This window comes from Rhinatrema bivittatum, chromosome 2, assembly GCF_901001135.1.
Source record: "Rhinatrema bivittatum chromosome 2, aRhiBiv1.1, whole genome shotgun sequence".
NCBI lineage: Eukaryota > Metazoa > Chordata > Amphibia > Gymnophiona > Rhinatrematidae > Rhinatrema > Rhinatrema bivittatum.
This window is the reverse complement of record NC_042616.1, coordinates 811,967,132-811,990,065: the sequence shown is the minus strand read 5'-3', so window position 1 is coordinate 811,990,065 and position 22,934 is coordinate 811,967,132. Positions and strand designations below refer to the sequence as shown.

General features: G+C 45.5%; 1 protein-coding gene across 3 annotated transcripts in view; it reads left to right on the top strand.

Moving 5' to 3' along the window:
- LOC115086299 overlaps positions 1-17,043 on the top strand; it is a 71,450-nt gene extending 54,407 nt beyond the window's left edge. For all 3 annotated transcript variants that reach the window (XM_029592731.1, XM_029592732.1, XM_029592730.1), the window contains one exon: positions 16,693-17,043. In XM_029592731.1, the coding sequence (XP_029448591.1) occupies positions 16,693-16,899 (207 nt within the window). In that variant the 3' untranslated portion in view covers positions 16,900-17,043. The remainder of the gene's footprint in view (positions 1-16,692) is intronic.
- The last annotated feature ends 5,891 nt before the right edge of the window (positions 17,044-22,934 follow it).

The window sequence follows — 22,934 nt, the reverse complement described above, 5'->3', positions numbered from 1 at the left end:
TCCTACTTACACATCTACCTGTCCACCTCACACACACACACACCCCGCCCATTCACACCCCTCACTCACATTCCATCCACTCACATACCTCTATCTCACACAAACCCGACCCACTTGTACCCCACCCACATTCACACCTCTCTTATGCCCACATACTCACTCATGCATGTGCCCACATTGCACTAACTCATGCAAAACACACTCACACCTCATACTCTCTACATACTCACTCCCACATCTACCTTTCCACCTCACACACTTACCATTCACACCCCTCACTCACACTCCACACACCTCTATTCTGCCCACACCCTACCTCACACCCCATCCACTATCACACCTCCCTCATGCACACATTCCACTAACTTGCTCATGAAATACACACACTCACACACACTTAACTCAACCCCCAACACACTTGCTTCCCATTCACACATCTACCTGCCCACCTCACACAGACCACCCATTCACACCCCTCACTCACACTCCATCCACTAACACACCCCACCCATTAACTCACCTCCCTCATGCACACTCACTCGTGCATGTGCACACATTCCGTAACATGTTCATGCAATATATTTACTCGCTCACACCTCATTCGCACTCCCTTCACACTCATTTCCCACTCACATGTCTACCTGCCCACCTCACACACACACACACGTACCTCACCCATTCACACCCCTCACGTTCCATCCACTCATACATCTCTATCCCGTACACACACCCACACACCTCACTCATGAACGCATACACAGCACACCACACTCCACCCCAATGCCACCACCATGACATTCTCAGTCACCATCTGCCAACACATCCCTACCAACCAAAAGGTGTGGATCTATTAGGTGTTATAGAGAACTTATAACAGGGGAGATTCCATGGGGGGGGGGAGACTTTTTAGTTTTCTTAGAAATCTCTCCTGAGGGACTTTATCAGATGCCTTCTGAAAAATCCAAATACACCACATCTGCTGATTCACCTTTATCAACATGCTTATTGTGAGGCAAGACTTCCCTTGGGTAAATCCATGCTGGCTGTGTCCCATTAAACCAAGTCTATCTATCTGTTCAGTGATTTTGTTCTTTAGAATAGTTTTCACTAATTTTTCCCGCATTGAATTTAGGCTCACTGGTCAATAGTTTCCCGGATCACCCCTGGAGCCCTTTTAAATATTGGACTTACACTGGCCACCCTCCAGTCCTCAGGTACAATGGACGATTTTAATGATAGGTTATACATTTTTATTAATAAACCTGAAATTTATTTTTTGAGTTATTTCAGAATCTTGGGGTATATACTATCCAGTCCAGATGATTTGCTACTCTTCAGTCTGTCAATCTTCCAGGTTCACCATGATTTGGTTCACTTCATCCGAATCACCACCCTTGAAAACCATCTCCAGAACTGGTATCTCCCCAACAACCTCCTCAGTAAAACCTGAAGCCTTTGCGCGATGGCCTTATCTTCCCTAAGAGCCCCTTTAACCCCTCGATCATCTAATGGTCTAAGCACCAGGGCTGCCAGACTGGAGTTGGGACTTGGCTACTGTGTCCCTGAAGGTCTCCGCTATATACCTCTCTGTCTGCCTTGACTCCTCCAGGTCTGCCACTCTAGCCTCCAGATATCACTAACAGGTAAAAAATCATACATGTGACATTTGATGTAGAAGATTGGAAGGCCCTCCCCTCTTGCTGCTGGATTGCTTCCTTCATCTTTCTTGATTTGTTAAGTTTTAAGTTGCTAAGGGAGTAGGAATGTGTAAACTAGTGTCCTTTAAGGTTATTGATATATTCACTATTAATCTGGTAGTGACCTGCAAGGGAATAATTACTCTTGATAAGGGTTGTTTTAGATGAAAATCTGACTGATTTTATTAACCAGTTTGGCTTGCTTTTTATATCAGAAGCACAAACACTAAAGAATATACACCACTATTTAAGCTTTCCCCCAATCATTTTAAGTCCTAAAATTTCCCAAAATAATTCTTACAGAGCCTCTTCAGCCTCGAGAAAGATGATTTTCTTCTCTCAGCTATCCCACTAGAGGTTAAAATTGCTTGTACACCTGGACCTAAATACGCCCACATGAATGTATCATTATTGTGAGCGCGGATGGGCACTCAAGAGCGTGAGCCCCTGTGCAGCAATACAACCTGGACAACCCCAGGTCTGTCCATGGTCCATGCCGCTGACGGGCGAGCGCATCTGGGCATGGGCTGGCTGAAACAGGAATACACTTGACTTGGTAACAGGAATACACTTGACTTGGAAACAGGAACAATTGACTTGGAACGAAGAACAATTGGATGTCCAACATGCACCAGGAACTGAGACCCAGCACACAATGCTGATCTCTGGGATAGCCCTCCGGCCTCACAAAAATCCTTTTGGATTTCCACTTGGAAGCAATTAGTGCGTGAGGACAGGCGAAGGCTGAGGATTCAAGACAAGATGTGATGAAGGTTTGAACATGATTCTAAAGATTTGGAACAAGACGGAGGCTCAAGACTTGGAACATGATGAAAGCTCTGAGAGAGACCTGCACTGCTGCACGCCCTACACAACCTGGGGCCGGGCCATGGACCATGCCAATAGCAGCACAGGCACAGGACTCAAAAGACTTGGAACAAGATGCATCCTGGAACAAGAACTCCGAAGACCAGAGACAGGACTCAGGAAATCGGATTCCGGCTCAGACTTTAAAACCAAGGAAGGACTTCTGAAGACTTGAACCAACAATGAAGAATCTGAAGACTCTAGAAAGGATGAAGGTGGGAACCAGGAACAGGATGAAGACTTGGATTCAGAGACAAGACAAAGACTTGAACAGGACTCAGAAGACACAGCAACCTGGAACACGACAAGAGACCAGGAACATCACAGGAATGAAGACATGGAGGACCTCCAATGATGAAGATAGGAAACATAAAACCTTGCAAAGGCCAGGAGCAAAGACTGAAGAGCCCTTTTATAGGGCTGACAGGAGATGACATCATTGGGTAGCACCGTGGTATTTCCCACTGTGAGCCCTTTAAATCCTGAAGAGATGTGCACATGTGCTTAGGCATGCCAGCAGGAGCAGGAGCCATGGTGGCAGCATTCTGCTGCAAAGCCAAAGGAGACATCCTGCCAGGAAGCAGCAGCACCACCAGGACAGCAACACCCACCTGAACAGAGGACTGGCAGCAACTCTCCTGCCATGGGAAACGGCAGCAAGACACGGGCGGTGTCAGGAGGTGAGTGAGTCACTCACAGGGCCCTCCTGCGAGCAAAATCACAACAGCACCCCCCTCCTCAAAGCCTCTCTCTCAAGCCTCTTCTCTTCAGCTTTGGAGGGGACATAGGATCTGAAGACACTTTGTTTCAAGTACTGAAGCGAGGAACCATTCTGGAAGAGCTGGACTAAGACATGGCTGCAGTGCTTGGATGAAGACAAGGCTGCAGAGCTTAGATGAAGAGAAGGCTGCATGCTTGGATGAAGACAAGGCTTGAAAGTCACTGAAATCAAATGCTGAACAACTTGATAAAAAATGTGGGTGCAGGCACCTCCTGTGGGTCATAGGCAAAAATAAAAACTCAGGAAGGAACAAGAGGCAAAGCATGGAAGGCCCATCACAGGGATACGTTCACTGAGCTCATGGCCTTCACAATCTATTGCAAACTCGGACAGGCGCTCAAGAGCATGAGCCCCTGTGCTGCAATGCAACCTGCACAGCCCCAGGGATGGCCATGGTCCGCGCCGCTGGTGGGCATGTGCATCTGGGCATGGGCCAGCTGAAACAGGAATGCTCTTGACTCGGAAACAGAAACACTTGACTTGGAACCAGGAACACTCGGATGATTGTCCAACATGTATCAGGAACTGAGACCCAGCAATGCAATGCTGGTCTCTAGGGTAGCCCTCCAGCCACTAAAAGCCCTTTCAGACTGCCACTTGGAAGCAATTAGTACGTGAGGACAGACAAAGGTTGAGGACGCAAGATAAGATATGATGAAGGCTTGGACATGACTCTGAAGACTTGGAGCAAGATGAAAGCTCAGAACTTGGACATGATGAAGGCTCTAAGAGAGACCAGTGCCACTGCATGCCCTACACAACTCAGGGGATGACCTCAGACCATGCCAATAGCGGCACAGGCACAGTACTCAAAGACTTCAAACAAGAATTCAAAAGACCAGGGACAGGACTCAGTCTCAGGAACTCATTCTCAGGCTCAGACTTTAAAACCAAATGAGGAATTCCACAAACTTGAACCAGCAATGAATTCGCTGAAGATTCTAGACAGGATGAAGGCTGGAACCGGGAACAAGACGAAGACTTGGATTCAGGAACAAGACAAAGATTTGATCAGGACTCAGAAGACAAGAAACTAGGAACACGATGAGAAACTAGGAATATCACAGGAACAAAGACATGGATGACCTTCAATGATGAAGACAGGAAACAGAAGACCTTGTGAAGGCCAGGAGCAAAGACTGAAGAGCCCTTTCATAGAGCTGGCATGAGATGACATCATCGGGAGGCACCGCGTCATTTCCAGCCACAGGCCTTTAAATCCTGAAGAGACACACGTGCGCTTAGGCATGTCGACAGGAACAGGAGCCATGGTGGCGGCGTTCTGCCGCAAGGCCGGAGGAGGCTCCCCACTGGGAAGCAGCAGCACCAGCAGGATGGCGGCATCCACTCCCAACAGAGGACCGGTGGTAACTTTCCTGCCGTGGGAAGTGGCAGCAAGAAACAAGAGGTGTCGGGAGGTGAGTGAGCCGCATGCAGGGCCCTCCTGTGAGCGGAATAATAACAGTTGTAACGTGGCTATTAGTAAATGATGGCACATAAAGACCAAAATGGCCCATCCATACCAGATGAGATTCATCCACTTCGTGTAAATGCTCCTATAAATTTTCACCGCAGCTCCCTTTTGCTTGATGTCTTTAACATGATCTCTCAATCCTTTTCCCACCACGGCCCTTCATATCCACACCCTGGAATCTGCCACAGTGCTGGTCTCCACCGGTGAACCTGATGCTGCTGACCAAAATGGCTAAGAACAGAATTTCTGGGCATATGGATAATCATGGCTTAATAGGAAGGATCTTGGAGTTAAAGTGGATAATACATTGAAATCCTCAGCTCAGTGTACAACAGTGGTCAAAAAAGCAAAAAGAATTTTATGAATTATTGCTAAAGGAATAGAAAATAAAACTGTTCACTTGTCAGAGATTTGGTTGAAGACATCCAAAAGATGGGAAAGAAGGGAGAAATGATGATTGTTGGAGATTTTAATCTGCCAGATGTAGACTGGAGAATCCCTTCTGCAGAATCTAACAGTAGTAGAGATAGTGGATGCCCTGCAAGGGGCTCTGTTCAAACAAATGGTAATGGAACCCACGAGGGAGGGAGTTGTACTCAACCTAGTGCTCACTAACAGGGGATAATGTCTCTAATGTCTGGATGGGTGTCCACCTCAGCACCAGTGATCATCAAACGGTATGGTTTCATATCACAAATAGGTTACGGAGAAGTTGCACGAAGACCCGAGTTTTGAAGTTCAAAAACACGGACTTTGTTGAAAGGGTGAAGTACCTGGAAGAACTAGAAGGCTGGGAGAACAAGAGAGATGTGGATCAGCAGTGGGCCAAACTAAAAGGAGCAATTACCAAGGCAACTACTCTATATGTTAGAAATGTAAAGAAAAGCAAAAGAAAAATGAAACCTATCTGGTTCTCAAAGGAGGTGGCTGATAAAGTAAAAGCTAAAAGAACAGCATTTAAGAAATATAAAGGATCCCAAAGGGAGGATCCCAAGGAAGAATATCTGGTGGAACTGAGGGAGACGATGAAAGTAATCAAGAAAGCAAACAGTCAAGTGGAAGAAAGGATTGCCAAAGAGGTAAACCAAAGTGACAAAACATTTTTCAGATACATCAGAGAAAGGAGAAAAGTCCAAAGTGGTATAGTGAAATTGAAAGGTGAAAAGGATCAATGTGTGGAGAGAGATGAAGAAATGGCAGAAATATTAAATGAATACTTCAGTTTGGTGTTCACTAAAGAAGACCCTGGAGAAGGACCGTTGCTAGTTAACAAAAAACTGGAGGGGAATGGAGTAGATGAAACTCCGTTTACAGAAGAAAATGTATGGGAAGAGCTAGGAAACTGAAAGTGGACAAAGCCATGGGGCCTGATGAGGTTCATCCCAGGATACTGAGGGAGCTCAGAGATGTGCTGGTGGGTCCGCTGTGTGACCTGTTCAATAGATCCCTAGAAACGGGAGTGGTGCCAAGTGATTGGAGAAAAGTGGTGGTGGTCCTGCTTCACAAGAGTGGGAGCAGAGAGGAGGCTGAAAACTACAAGCCGGTTAGCCTCACCTCGATGGTGAGAAAAGTAATGGAGTCATTGCTGAGATAAAGAATAGTGAACTATCTATAGTCAGAAGAATTGCTGGACTAGAGGCAGCATGGATTCACCAGGGGGAAGGTCCTGTCAGACAAATCTGATTGATTTTTTTGATTGGGTGACTAGGGAATTGGAAGAGCGCTCAATGTCATCTACTTGGATTTCAGCAAAGCTTTTGATATGGTCCTGCACAGGAGGCTTGTGAATAAAATGAGAAGCTTAGGAGTGAGTGCCAAGGTGGTGGCCTGGATTGCAAACTGGTTGATGGACAGAAGACAATGTGTGATGGTGAATGGAACTTACTCTGAAGAGAGAGCGGTGTTAAGTGGAGTGCCGCAAGGATTGGTGTTGGGACTGGTCCTGTTCAATATCTTTGTGAGCAACATTGTGGGTGGGATAGAAGGTAAGGTTTGTCTTTTTGCACATGATACTAAGATCTGCAACAGAGTGGACACGCCGGAAGAAGTGAAGAGAATGAAATGGGATTTAAGAAAGCTGGAAGAGTGGTCGAAGATATGGCAGCTGAGATTCAATGCCAAGAAGTGCAATTCCACATCCCATGCATATGGGATGTGGAATTGCAAAAGAACTGTATTTGATGGGGGGGTGAAGGGCTGATGTGCACGGAGCAGGAGAGAGACCTTGGGTTGATAGTGTCTAATGATCTGAAGTCGGCGAAACAATGTGACAAGGCGATAGCTAAAGCCAGAAGAATGCTGGGCTGCATAGAGAGGAATATCTAGTAAGAGAAAGGAAGTGATGATCCTCTTGTACAGGGCCTTGGTGAGGCCTCACCTGGAGTACTGTGTTCAGTTCTGGAGACCATATCTCCAAAGGGACTGAGACAGGATGGAGGCAGTCCAGAGAAGGGTGACCAAAAAAGTGGAGGGTCTACATAAAATGACCTATGAGGAGAGAATGAAGAACCTAAACATGTATACCCTGGAGGAGAGGAGGAGCAGGGGTGATATGATACAGACTTTCAGATACTTGAAAGGTTTTAATGATCGATAGTCAACAACAAACCTTTTCCATTGGAAAAAAAAACAGTAGAACTAGGGGTCACGATTTGAAACTCCAGGGAGGAAGACTCAGAACCAATGTCAAGAAGTATTTCTTCACGGTGGATGCCTGGAATGCCGTTCCGGAGGAAGTGGTGAAGACTAAAACTGTGAAGGAATTCAAAGGGGCATGGGATAAATACTGTGGATCCATAAAGGCTAGAGGATGGGAATGAAGAGAAGAGCCATGGGTGTGGCTTGCTGGAATGGTGATGGCTACTACCTGATGATTACTACCCTTTTTCAATAAGCCTTCACACGGTTAATGCAACTCCAACATTGCTCTCTGCTTCAATGGCAAGGGAAAATGTGGAAAAGAAGATTTGCATTCAGACAACAATCAACAAGGACTGAACTACACAGTCTGGGCAAACAAATAAGCGTGGGGGTAGCTTGCTTATTGTGGTGGTTACTACCCTAAACCAATTAAGCCTGATACTTCACTTTGAATGCATATATAGTGTTGCTCTCTGCTTCAACGGCAGGGAAAAATATGGAAAAGAGGAGTTACATTCAGACAACATCCAACACGGCATTGAGCTGTGCAGTCTGGGTAAACAAGCATCGGGGTAACTTGCTTGATGCAGCGGTTACTACCCTTAACCATTAAGCCTTATGATTTACCACTGATGCAATTCCAACATTACTCTCTGCATCAACAGCAGGGGGTGGCAGGAAATTCGAATCAAACAGTTACCAACAAGGGCTCTGAACTTGGTGTTCAGTGAAACAGATAAGTATGGGAAAATAAATGTGGGAACTTGCTGGGCAGACTGGATGGGCCGTTTGGTCTTTTTCTGCTGTCATTTCTATGTTTCTATTGCTACCTACACATCAAGTTTATCAGAGATCAAACCCACAAAGCCACTCTCCTTGATCCTACACATCTGAGTCTGATAGCATGCACATATGCGAGGGCGAGAAACCCCAGACAGGAAGGAGACAATTACAATTCTCCAGAGGCAGACAGGTCAATAAAGAGAGGAAATACACAGTGGTCTGGAAACGAGAGGGAATTCCGGGATGGTGCTTAGAAGACAGGGAAGAACCAAGCTCTACTTCTTAGAAAAGCTTGGGAAAGGAGACACAGTAAAAGATTCAGGGAGGAGGAACCTCAATATGATGAGTTCCCAAGGAAGGATTGAAGTTCAAGGATGGCCCAGCTCCAGAGAAAGTACTGGCGCTATTGTACCTGAATACTAATAATGCAGTAAGTCATCTTACACATTCGTTGGGAAGGCGGGCTTAAAATCTAAAATTATTATTATAATAACGCTTGTGAAGAGAAAGACAAGACAAGAGCTGAAATAGTGTTGGTTTGAAAGCCACCCTACATCCACCTAGGAAAGGGCAGGATAAGGGAGATAGAAAGGTCAATAGGCAAAGCCTAGAGGGGAGTGGAGGTTCAGATGGAAAAAGAGTTCAGATAGAGCTAGGCCTTGGTCTTGTAGTTTTGAAAGTGTGCTGCTTGCATAAATCCTGCACCCCAAAATAAACCCTCTTAAGAAGGCAAGCTGGTGTTGTAGAGTAGAGTTCTGCTTATTGCTAGTGGTTGTAGACAGACCTCTTCGGGAACAATCCCGCACTGCCTTTCTTATTGACTTATTAAAGATGGGACCCACACTGCCTCTTTGCTTCATTCTACACATCCAAATTATCTCAGGGGCACACCCAATGATGGACTTTGGCTGATGCCACCCTTAGGCATTTTCTACTACACTGCCCTCCCCTGAAAAGCAGAGTCTTTCCCTCCTATGACCTCCCCCCAGACCTCATCTTTCTACTACGTGGTTATTTAACATTTCTATATATCATTTACATTTTTACATTATATTTGTATTATATTACCTCCTTCGAAGTTTTAGCTCAGACATGTGTACCACTCCTATTCCTGCATTTCTTGTTTGTGCTCACTGGCCTACCTTTTTTTGCTTTTCATAAATATTCATGAATGAGTAAAAACCAGACATTTCCATTAAAACTGGCAGATAACAGAACTACATTTCCTTAAAGAGGGTAATTTTATGACTTCCTCATAGCAATAAAGTCTGCGAGTACCATGTACATGTAGACTTTACTAAGAACTTTCATAGCTGCATAAAATTTGCTTTGGATATTTTTATTATTTATTTATTTAAGTTTTTTTATATACCAACATTCAAGACGATAGTCCCATCATGCTGGTTCACAAGAAACAGGAGTGCAAAATAAACTTAAAACTTGAACAATAGTGCAGAAAAAGCAGTTACATGTAACAAGGAAAGATAGAACTTGGTGTAAGAAGGAAAAGGAAGATCAGATAAACACATATAATTACATTGTAAGAGGTAGCTAATAATGATATTGCTGGTGATGTGTGTTGATTGTTAGGAGTTAAATAATATTAGAGTTAGGAAAGGCCTGCATGAACAGCCAGGTCTTGAGTCTTTTCTTGAAGGTTGAGAGGCTGGGTTCCATTCTAAGATCTGGGGGAATAGAGTTCCATAATGTAGGACCGGCTGTGGAGAAGGCCCGATCTCTTAGCGTAATGTGTCTGGTAGTTTTGGCTGGGGGTACTTGAAGTGATCCTTTGTAAGCATCTCTTGTCGGTCTTGTTGAGGTGTGTAATCGGAGGGGGAAATGAAGGTCAATTGGGGCTAGTTGATGGATGTTTTTGTATATGGTGAGAATGGCCTTGTAGATTATTCTGAAGTGGATGGGTAGCCAGTGGAGGCCCATTAGGATAGGGGTTATGTGTTCTCTTCTCCTGGTGTTAGTGAGTATACGGGCAGAGGCATTTTGGACCATTTGCAGTGGTTTGGTGTGTGATGAGGGGAGACCAAGCAGGATGGTGTTACAATAGTCCAGCTTTGCGAAGATGATTGATTGTAGAATCGTTCTAAAGTCATGAGTGTGGAACAGAGGTCTTATTCTTTTCAGCACTTGGAGTTTATAAAAGCAGTCTCTGGTGGTTTTGTTGATGGTAGCTTTCAGGTTCAGGCGATTGTCAATTAGAACTCCTAGGTCTCTCACTTGTGTAGTTTTTGGTATGGCTGGATGAGTGGGGGTGAAGGAGCTGTTCTCTGGTGTGATGAGTAGAAGTTCCGTTTTGGATGAATTTAGTATCAGGTTGAGGCTTGTGAGAAGCTGTTTGATATTTTGGAGGCATGTTTCCCAGTGAGACAGTGTTTTCGCGAGAGACTCCTTGATGGGGATCAGGACCTGTATATCATCAGCGTAGAGGAAATGTTTGAGATTGAGGTCAGTGAGAAGTTGGCATAAGGGTAACAGGTAAATGTTAAATAAGGTAGGAGATAAGGATGAGCCCTGAGGGACTCCTACTGACGCGGGGTAAAGTGAGGATTCTTTATTATGAATCTTAACCTTGTATCCTCTGTTGCTGAGGAAGGTTCTGAACCATGAGAGGGCAGTGCCTGAGATACCTATGGCTATTAGTTGGTTGATGAGAAGGGAGTGATTGACCGTGTCAAATGCTGACGAAAGGTCCAGTAGGATCAAAAGGAAGGCTTGTCCTTTGTCTAGGCCTAGGATGATGTGGTCTGTCATGGAGATGAGGAGGGCTTCCGTGCTTAAGGTTTTGCGGAATCCGTATTGTGATGGGAATAGGAGGTTGTTGTCTTCAATGTAGTTTGAGAGTTGTGAGTTTACCAATTTTTCCATAATCTTGGCTATGAAGGGGAGGTTAGCGATCGGTCGAAAGTTGTTGGGATCGTTGGGGGTCGAGATTTGGTTTTTTGAGGAGGGGTTTGAGTGAGGCCAGTTTGAGGTTGTCTGGGTAGAATCCTTGTGTGATGGAGCAATTTATGATGTCTGCCAGGATTTTGGAGATAGAATCTGGAATTGATAATAGTAGTTTACATTATAGATGTAACACTTATGCTCAAGGCTCACTGGCGAGATATTGATGGTTAGGGGAATTTCAGTAGATTATGATGATTTTATTGTACTGCATTTTTATAAATATTTTTATAAATATTTGTACAGCATAATTGGCCAGGAATGTGCAGAAGTGTCCACTCACAAAGTTACATCTGTTCCAAGCAGGATGTACCTTGTACGTGGTAACCTACAAGCATGCACCTGAATATACAAAAGCATGAGTGTAAGTCATATCTCTGCCTCAACTCTGCTGTCCGGAGTACCTACTCCCAATGCGCATAAAAGCATGCATGAAACGAGGTTATGCGTGCACATTTATGTAGGCTGGCCCCTGAAAGATTTTCAAAATGCAACTTACATGCACCTACAGCAGGATTTCATGTACATAAGTCGCTTTGAAAACCGAACACAAAAAAACAAGTTCTAACTTTGCGCCTAAGTGATAAATAATCAACTTCCCACCAATAACCCTCTGACGTTCCTAGTTCTGGTCCAATCCCATATCAGAGGATGAAGGAATACATTAAAGGACCCAATGAGAGGACCTCAAAGAACGAGATGTCCTATACCAACTCAAGCACTTTAAATGTTAAGGTTAAATTCAAACCTAGCTCAATGGGCCACAGACGGCCAGAGCAGTTCTTTCAAGAGGGGACTTGCTCGTCCTCTCCTTTTTCTAAGTGTCACCTGAACTGCTGCACTCTGGATCATTTACAATTCTTGTGTCATCTTTTTAGGCAATCCCACAAATAAAGAGCTACAGTAATCCCAGTGTGTCAAAGCCAGAGCTTGCATCACTGTTTGGAAATCGTGGTTCACCAAGACCTGCCTTAACTGATGAAACAAGCAAGGTTTGGCAAAATGTAAAGCTGAGTCCAGTAAAAATCCAAAATCTTGAACTTGCCTTTTTTGAGGAGAAATATTATCGTATTGATCAGTGAGTACTTCCGAGTTCTGGCATTCCAGAGGTTCCCACCCACCACACCTCCATCCTGCTAGGGCTCAATTTCAGCTGACTATCAAACATCCATGTATCAATTGATTATAAGCACTGATTTCAAGATTTGATCACTTCAGTATCATTATCTCCTAATGGGAGGGATAACTGAATATCATTTGCACATAAATGATACCACAGATCAAATTACTTTCCTTAATTATATCTCCCAGCAGCTTCAGACAAATATTAAACAATGTTGGAGATAACGAAGAGACATACGCTACTTCACAATCTAAAGGGTGTAATTTCGGGGCGTATCATTGATTCAGATCTTCTGAAATCTCCCAGTTAAAAATGACTGAAACCCTTTCCTGGATGTATCTAGTAGTCCAGGATATCAAGGGCTGCTGATAAATGGAGAACTATCAAGAGGGAGGTTCTTTCCCCAGTCTAATTCGCTCTGGAGATCATCAACCAGTGCAACTAAAGATGATTCCATAGAAAAGCCAGTTCTAAGGCTGTACCGGAAGGGCTGCAATCCAACTGTCTCATCCTAAAAAAAAAACAAACCTAAACTAAATAATAAATATTTAAGAAAGGTAGGCTGGAAATATGCCTGTCACATAGGGAAGGATCTAGTGATGACTTCTTCCAGACAGGACGTTGTTTTCAAGCAAGCTGGGAGAACTCCTTCCCTAAGTGAAAAATTCACGACTTTCCCTTCGGAGCCCCCTAACCAACCAACAAGGGCAAGTTGTGTCCCTCATTCATATCAGGTTATTTCTCACTTCGCCTGCATCAGCCTCTTCAAATAAAAGACCCTGCAAGACTTGGGATCCATCATATCTAATGAGTTAGTCAAAGAATCCCCATGACCCCACTCTGCACACATTTTTTTTCAATTATATGACCAAAATGATCTGTAAAGGTTTCACAATTTTGAATCTGCAAGGAGTTATTGATGTGTTGCATTTGGCAGTTTGCTGGCTCCTCCCACAAACTGACGCACTTAACCTTCAGGCAGGACCTTTTCCCTCATGCCAGGATGCAACCAGACTGCCCCATCTTCCAGCACAGTGGTCCACCATGCCACAACATGGCAGGACGCCATCAGAGATCTTCATGGCAGGAGACTGCCAACACAGGCCAGTCCCGCTTCCCCTAGGTCACATGGGCACCCAACGCCCCTATTCTTAAAGGGCCAGTGGTGGAAGACCCAGCAGGCACCCTCCAATAACATCACAATCCCTGGCTTATATAAGGCCACTGCAGACATTCCTCCAATGCCTCACAATAGTTCCATTATGGTAGTAGAGCAAGTTGCCTCAGCATGTTCCTGGTCTTCGTTCCTGTGGTCCTGGTCTTCATTCTTCAGTTCCTGGTCTTTGTCTTTGTCCTGTGGTCAGTCTTCAGTTCTTCTTCAGTTCCTCATCTTGTGGTCAATCTCCAGTTCTTCATTGTCTGAGCTGCCACCATCTTCCTCCAGTGCTGTTCCTCACTTCCCTGCCTGCCTATCTGTCCCACCTATCCTCAGATGGATTTCTAGTTCTGACTTCGGCCTGCTTGATTCTCGACTTTTCCTGAACTCCGCCTGCCACTGACCACTGCCTGACTCATGACCTTGCCTGAACTCTGCCTGCCACTGACCACTGCCTCACGCCCTTGCCTAAACTCCGCCTGCCACTGACCACTGCCTGACTCACGACATTGCCTAAACTCCACCTGCCACTGACCACTGCCTGACTCAGCCTTGCCTGAACTCTGCCTGCCACTGACCATTGCCTGACTCTCGACCTTGCCTGAACTCTGCCTGCCACGGACTCTACATGACTCACGACCACGTCTGAATGCTGCCCGCCTCGACCACTGCCTGCCTCCGACTACGCCTGACCCCAGCCTGGCCTGTGACCCAACCATCTCTCTAGACATCCAGCTCATCAGCAGAGACCCCCACCTAACACTTACTGGTCCTGGCAACCTAAGAGGAATGAGGGCTGGTATAGGTGAAGTTGCAATTGGGCCTCTGTCACAGCCAGCTCTATCCACCGACGATAGTGACCAGCAGGGTTTCTCCCTGCAGGTTGCGCCAACTCCACCTCGGCCCAAGGGTCCATGCCCTCAACATGATGGAGTTTGATAATACCATATTTACGATGCAAAAAAACCTTCTAGGGTGATTGGCTAATACTGCGGCAACATAAGAGAAAATCTGTTGGTTTTTTTTTTATTTTTTAGCTGCTAGTGTTACTTTATTATAACACTGCGCATAGGTGAATGATGAAAACGGAGAGAACAAGCATTTTCAAAAAACACAGTCCTCAAATGTAGAGGCCATCACATAGCTTGGGCGTACAAAGCTCTCATTTAAAAGTGGCAAGAAACCTTGTAAACACCAACAAATGTGCTAACGCTCCAGAAAATTCAATCATAGGTCTCGAGAATTTAAATGCTTGTAAGGGATCACTTCCCTTGCGGCCTTATTTTGTTTTTTAAAGATTTTTTTTGTAAATTGCATAGAAAAGAGTCTTTAAACGAATGGCGCTTAGCTCATATGTAGTCCGTAAGGTAGACACTACGGACCTGTGTGCTTTTCATTACGCGTAGTGGATTGCCACAGAGACTAAGGGCATTTTTTTGCTTTGTACTGTTGTTAACACTGAGCAGGGTCCAGGCACAGCTGTTTATCCAGTAGGCTCTCTGTACGTCTTCCCCCCGGTTTGCTGAGAACCCAGGAAAAACCTTCAGAAATCTCGCTGCCGTTTAAATCAGGCAGGCGCGCTGCTCCTTCATTTCATGCTTTGCCGCACCGCACTAAACCCTCAAGTGAGTTGTCCGCAAAACTTCTCTGCACCAAATCTGGTGACAGAATGATATCTACTCGGTGACCTCGTAAGACAGAGCGATGAACCTGACCGGACATTTTTATAACATTGCTGTTTGTCACTGTAGGCCTAAGACAGGAGTCTGCAAGTATACGTAAACTGTTCCATATCATCTAGGCTGCCCATCAGTCCCCAATTCCTGGTCATTGAGTGGGATTCAAGACTGACAAATTAGCTGTAATGCACTTTTTTTTACTACTGCTGTTGTTACATGTACAAGGTAACCCTCAAACTCTGCATTACTTTAATAAAAAATGCACATTCTGTAGCTCATACCAAGAGACTTAATTCAAATTCTTGAGATAAGCACAGAGGATCCTTAGCTGTGGCGGAGTGAAGGGTATAGCCTAGGATAAGCACAGAGGATCCTTAGCTGTGGGGGAGTGAGGGGTAAAGCCTGGGATAAGCACAGAGGATCCTTAGCTAAAAGGGAGTGAGAGGTAAAGCCTGGGATAAGCACAGAGGATCCTTAGCTGTGAGGGAGTAAAGAGTAATGCCTGGGATAAGCACAGAGGATCCTTAGCTGTGGGGGAGTGAGGGGTAAAGCCTGGGATAAGCACAGAGGATCCTTAGCTGTGGGGGAGTGAGAGGTAAAGCCTGGGATAAGCACAGAGGATCCTTAGCTGTGAGGGAGTGAGGGGTAAAGCCTGGGATAAGCACAGAGGATCCTTAGCTGTGGGGAAGTGAGGGGTAAAGCCTGGGACAAGCACTGAGGATCTTTAGCTGTGGGGGAGTGAAGGGTAAAGCCTGGGATAAGCACAGAGGATCCTTAGCTGTGGGGGAGTGAGGGGTAAAGCCTGGGATAAGCACAGAGGATCCTTAGCTGTGGGGGAGTGAGGGGTAAAGCCTGGGATAAGCACAGAGGATCCTTAGCTGTGGGGGAGTGAGGGGTAAAGCCTGGGATAAGCACAGAGGATCCTTATCTGTGAGGGGTAAAGCATGGAATAAGCACAGAGGATCCTTAGCTGTGGGGGAGTGAGGGGTAAAGCCTGGGATAAGCACAAAGGATCCTTAGCTGTGGGGGAGTGAGGGGTAAAGCCTGGGATAAGCACAGAGGATCCTTATCTGTGAGGGGTAAAGCATGGAATAAGCACAGAGGATCCTTAGCTGTGGGGGAGTGAGGGGTAAAGCCTGGGATAAGCACAGAGGCATTGCATGCACTGAGCTCTTGGTGAATTAGGCCTTTCAGAATAAATAGACCTAGCCTTCTCAATGCTCATTTTCATAGGCAAAGATATTCACAAAATTATCATCACCTAATTAAGAAAATTAATATTCATACTTCTACAGGTGTATTTTTAGATTTGCACATAGTAAGAATTTTTTTCATATCCATTCACAAGGTCGCTTTCTAGCTGAGGAACCTGTCAGATACTGTTTGCTATTGTGATGCATAATAAGGGGCTAGGCCTGTTCTGGGCCACGCTCAAGCTTTGTCTTAAAGTGGATCCTCTCTCCTTGCACCTTTGCTGAAGAATCTCTGTCGCCTTGATAGCAAAAGAAAACCTCTTTGTTTGCCTTTGCTGCAGGCCACGAGGAAGATCTTGAACGACGACATGGTATGGATCCCAGAAGGAACGTGCTCCTGCACCTTCTGCCTCAGTCAGAAGCTTTACATTCACTCAGAAAGCCCAGATTCAGCCAAAGTCAGCACCAGTATATCATGCCCAGTGCTGACTCCCACCACACACTGGAAGAAGCGGTCACCAGAGTGGTGGCAGAAAATCAGGCAGTGACCATCACTCTTCAGATGAGAAGCCATGGGGGCAGGCCAAGCTGAGGAAGATGCGGAAGTTGCAGCTGGCTCACCCCCCCCCTGGAGAACCGAACACGTAAAAAGGGTAAAGGGCCATCACAATCCCTAAAACTAATAAAAAAGATTATTAAAAAAAACCTAAAAACCTGGCAGCATGTTTTCAAGTTTCAGATTTTTGTGTTTCTTACCTAAATGGCCTCAGGTCAGTTCAGTATCTATGGGGAAAGTAGTTAACAATGGTGGAGTTTCCCTTTCAGTGGTGCCAAAGGGTTAACTTGAGTTTAGTTTGCAGCATCCCCCAATGCATCCTTGTCTGAGCAGTGTAGGGAGATAGCCCATGTTTTACCACTGAAAGCACCCAATATGAATCATAATAGCCAAAGAAGTATGCAGACCAGTGTTCTGACAGGCCAAAAACACTGTCACAGCTAAAGAAAAGAAACTTTGGCCAGATGAGAACTTTAAACCAGCACTGAAGGATATTTATCAAGACATGCCTGTTTGTAAAAACCTGTGTAAATAAATCAAGGCAGAGGGACAATGCAGCCACTTAACTCCTAAGCAGGTGTCACAAACCGGCCAAAGGAAATGCAAAGGTCAGAAGGACCCCCACCCTTGAATGAAGGGGGGAACACTCTGAAACAGAGAAAACGCTGATGCTGACATAAAGCCTTGGTCCAAGGCATGGCAGTACTCCTCCCCCCGAAGAAATAGAGATCAGAGAGAGGAGACGCCCTGCCTGGGGTCGGACGAATGCTCAGTCCAAGGCAGTAAGGAGCAGAGAGCAGCCCAGTAGCTCTTCCAGTACTAGACCCAGTAGCAAGCCCTCCAGACAGCCCGCCAGCTCTGCCAGAACCAGACCCAGACGCCAGCCTTCTGTCCTGCCAACATTCTCCAGACATCCAGCCAGAGCGGCTTCAGAGGTGAACAGAGCAATATCGCCTGAAGTTGGGACCAGGGGTGAGTAAGTTAGCCATAAGTATTAATATATTAAGCAGGCTAAGGTTTATGGCATGATTGAAAAGACCCATGGCACAGACGTTTCTTTAGGATAAACTGGTAGTTAGTGGCCAGGATGTTAGAGCCAGGAATTGTTATTTTCTTTTTTTTTTTTCTTTTCTCTTTATTCAATTTTTCACAATAAACAAAGTAATCCCATCTTGTAACGGAAATAATAAATGTGTTTAACAATAAGAATTCAATTCTTAATGGAAACAAAAATCTCTACAAGGAAAAAAAAAATATATAAATTTGTTCCACACATCCTAACATCATAGGGGAAATTACGAGGGGGGGGGGGGGGAGGAAACAAGGCAAAAGAGGAGATTATTTCCATACACAATTTTATCCCTTCAGAAGGTTTCCCACTTCTTTTTAATTCGATCCACTTCCACTTATATTAATGACTGGGGCTTGCCTTCTAGCTCCCAGGAATTCTTTTAACTGAACAACATTGAAAAATATATACGTGATTCCCTGAAGTTTCAGTCACTGCTTCGGGTTTCAATTCTAGAAACGTCTTTCGGCAGGCACATTTGGGTTGCCCCCATGAAATGGTGTACTCAATGCATTTAAAGTAGGAACGCATCACACTATTCATATCTTGTTCTGTTTGAAAAGTCACAAGCAAGGTTACTCTTTCCATAATTTCCACTTGGGATTCTTCCAATTATTGAGTTAAATTTGTGACATGTATAGAATCTCCTGGAAAATTCGATCTTGATGAGCTTTGCTTTTGAGGTAAACGTATCATCTTTCTTAACAACTGGAATTCTTTCCGAGGATATTCTCAGAATTTCCCCCAGATATTTTTTCAAGGTAATCAGCATAAGTTCATCTTTCACTTTAGGAAAATTCAATATCCGAACATTAAGGTGTCGGGTGGAGTTCTCCAGGAATTCCATTCTTCTGACTGTGGCTAATCTCTCACGAGTAATCACCGCAGTTGTAGCTTTTACATTTTTAACCTCTTCCTCAAGTGAATGAATAGCTGTGCTTTGATCCAGTAGAATACATTGGTGATCCTGGGCCACAGTATCTAATTTCAAGGAAACACTTTGTAATCTTAAAGATTGTTCCTGAAAGTTACTGGAAGGTCTCGCCATTAGATCCCAGAGGGAATCTAAAGTCACAGTTGCTGGTTTAATTATCCCCACTGGGTTCAGACTCACCCTTCCAGCTCCAGGTTCGCGATCTCCTCCACTTGCCACTGGCAAGCCTTCCCCAGTGCAATCACCTACTCCTCTGGGTAGATTCAAACTCTGGTCCGGGGTTGAAGTCCTGGCCTTCTCATGATCTCCACCGCAGGCTCTGTCCATCTGGGGAAAATTGATAGTCGTACCTCCATTTCCTCCAGCATCTGCGGTCGATCTCGGGGGAAGCTATGAGCAGCTGTCGAGGATCTGGGGGACTCAAGGTTATTTCCCCTGAAGAAAGCGAGGCTCCTCTCACCGCTCCACCAGCGGGGATTGCCGTCCCCAATGCCGCCGCGGGAATTGCAAACTCCAGGATCAAACGCTGTTGTGTGGGAAGTCTAGGCTCGGGTGGAAACACCCTTCCCTTCCCTTTTATGCGGCATACTGATTCTTCAGGAAACAAATTTCAGCGAAACAGCGCCACACAACCGGGGCTAACTTTCCTTCAGATCGCCATATTGGATCTGCCTCTGTTATTTTCTAAATGCTAAATCCTGCCAAATCTGATAAATAGAAGTCTAATTCTGAGAAGAACATGTTGCCCTTTTCCTGAATTTAGGATTTTGAAGTGAAGTGGGAGAGGAACTGGAAGTGTCCTGTAGCACAGTGGTCCCCAACTCTGCCCTGGGGGCCCACCAGCCAGTCAGGTTGTCAGGTTGAGGAGCACTGATGTAGCAGACAGATCCCTGCACCCCTAAACTAGAGTTTCCCCGAGACAGGATAGGCCATGCCCATCCACAGCGATGACATCAGATGCGCAATTAGATTTAATAGAATTGGAAGATGAAGCACTAGTGAAGATTACACAGGTCTTCACTAAGAAAGAAGATGTGCAATTCCAGATCTCTAGGATACATAAGAATTTAAAAGAAACATACCCACAAATAGGAAAAGTTACTAATTTCTTCCTGACCACGTTGCAATTTTTGGTTGGTGATTCTAAATGAACCCTTAAGGCATCAGCTGAATAGGCTACTAATTTGCACTTATTGAGAGAATTTCTGCAAAAAGATAACTCACATTTACAGGCACTAAATCAACTGTTAGAAAAAGATATTAGTCAGCTAAGGATAGAAATGGATGATATTAATGAGAAATGCTGGCTGCAAGAAGTGGATCTTAAATTAATGGCAGCACAGTATCAAGAAGTAACAATGGAAATACAAGCCTTAGAAAAACAGATTGCTGAAGGTCAGCCCACAGACCCTTGTGTAGAACTGCAGAAAAAGATCAGAGAGCAAGATGAGGGGGATTCAAGCGAAGCTGCAGATCAGGTTCAGGAATCAGAATTGACTATTAAAACCCAGCAAGAAGAGTCAGAAAAAAAGATTACATCTTTGAAAAACCAACTAGCAGACCTACAACTGAAATTAGTTGTGACTGACAGCCAAAACAGTGATTTAAAAAAGTGGAGCAAGAATCTCATGTTGTGTCAGTCGGTCTCAGACGGCTTCGACCTCTGTGCCTCACTTTTTTCCCTTCTCTCTCCTCAAGCCTTGGGAAGATGGCTGCTGCCGCGTCATCATGCCGCACTCTCCGGCGTCCCCGGAACGGCAACAGCGACGGTGTTCGCCTTGTTTCTCCTGAGGGCCTCCTAGGGTGTGCGTGCGCACGCCACCCACGTCTTTATCCACTTCATGGCAGGAACCTCGGGGGCGGCCCCCTCGAGTAACGTCACGCCATCCGGGTATTTAGCCTGCCCTTCGTTTGCTAACAAGCTGAGTTAGCAAGGATTGGATTTGCCTCCGGTCTAAGCTGCTCTGCCGCTTCCTTGCTGCCACTGGAAGCTCTCTCTGCCCTTTGGGGGTCACTCATCTCTACCTGAGTACCCGCTCCTCGGGGGGGCCCTTATGCTTTCTTTCAGGTGCCTATCTGGGATACCGGGTACTCGCTCCTTGAGGGCCTACTCTCCCTGCCTTGGTGCCTACTATTCTACTTCTTCTGCCTGCCAGGATATCCACCAATACAGCTATCTACTTCAGTGAGTAATCTAACCTTGTCAGTCTGTTCACCTTCAGCTCTGCGCTGGGAACCTGCATCCGAGACTTCCTCTACTACCCTGCGCTGCCTACCATCTACTCTAGTGTGGAACTGGGTTCCTTGGCTGAGGACCCCTGGACTCCTTCTACTGGGTTACCTCACTGCTGCCATCTCCTGGGCAGTACCACCAAGCTGTATAATAAATATCAATTCTCTTTGTCTGCATGTATAGAGGCTAGCCTAGTACTGCAGTTCCTCACAGGGCTCCTCCCTGTGGGAGTGGCCATCTCCGCAGTACCCAAGAATCCACTCCAACACCTCAAAACCATAACAGATTTCTAACTCCATGGATTCGGCTCAGCTCACCGCCTTGCAGGCCATTCTGGGCCTGGCCTAACGACTCTCTAAACAACAGAACTCGTTGGATAACCTGACTGTTGCCTTTAACCAATTACATGCACAGATGAATACTCCGACTACCGCAGGAAAAGAAGTTACACCACCTGAAGTGATGGTCAAGACTACAGTGCCTCTATCTGCTCCAACACGCTTCTCAGGGGAAGTTTGGAAATGTAGAGGATTTATCAATCAATGTAGCATGCTCTTTTCTCTGCAACCTAACCATTTTCCTACAGCGTATGCCAAGACCACCTATATCCTGACGTATCTGAACGGAAGAGCGTTGGCTTGGGCCTCACCGCTGTGGGAGAAAAATGACCCTATCCTGAATGATCTTGCTGGGTTTCTTGAACTGTTCAAATCAGTGTTTGATGACCCTGCCCGGTATTCGACAGCAGGATCAACGTTGGTTCATCTAAAACAAGGTAATAACCTTTACCAGACTTCGCCATTGAATTCAAGATGTTGGCTTCTAAATTACATTGGTACCCTAGATGCTTGAAGACCCTCTTCTTTGAAGGCCTGAACTCTCGATTGAAAGATGAGCTGGCGGCTCAAGAGATGCCTGAAACCTTGGCAGACCTGATGAAGTTGGCAACAAGGATTGATCGCCGACTTCATGACAAGGTTCAAGAAGTCAAGAGTCCCAGAAAACCACTTCAGGGAGAGACTCGAGTCAAGTCTGTACCCAGGCCTATATTCTCAGGTCCTGTTGCTGGCGAAGAAGAACCAATGCAATTGGGGCCGCAGCCATTTGACTTCTAAAGAGAGATGAATGCGAAGGAGGTTGGGACTATGCATGTATTGTGGACAAGCTGGCCATGCTGTGCAAAGTCCTGTGGGAGGACTTTTCTTAGGTCTCCCTCTCCTCCACTCTCTCTTCTAGTATCTTTAATCTGTGGACCTCTTGAATACCAGACCCTTGCCTTAGTGGATTCCGGGGCAGGGGGAAATTTCATTTTGAAACGTCTAGTGGAACATTTGCGGATCCCCACCACTACCATGACGTCTCCGCTGCTTTTGTCCTCTATTCATAGAGAGCTCTTACCGGGTGAAGTAACCCTGCTTACAGATCCAGTGAGCTTACATACCGGTGCTCTTCATAGAGACTATTTCCTTCTTTGTGCTAGAGAAGGCCATGCACCCTTTGGTACTTGGGCTACCGAGGCTGCAGAAACATATGCCACAATTCAACTGGGCCACTTTGAAGCTTTCACGTTGGGGTCCAGATTGCTATGGCAAATGCTTGATGGAAGTTTCTCCAATACCCTGCATGCCAACTACCCCATTGTTGCCGCCTCAATATGCATCATTCCAAGATGTATTCTCTAAAGAAGCTATTGATGTATTACCTCCACACAGATCATATGACTGCGCCATCAATTTGAAGCCTAATACGGATCCACTCAAAGGAAGGGTTTACCCTCTCTCTGTAGTAGAA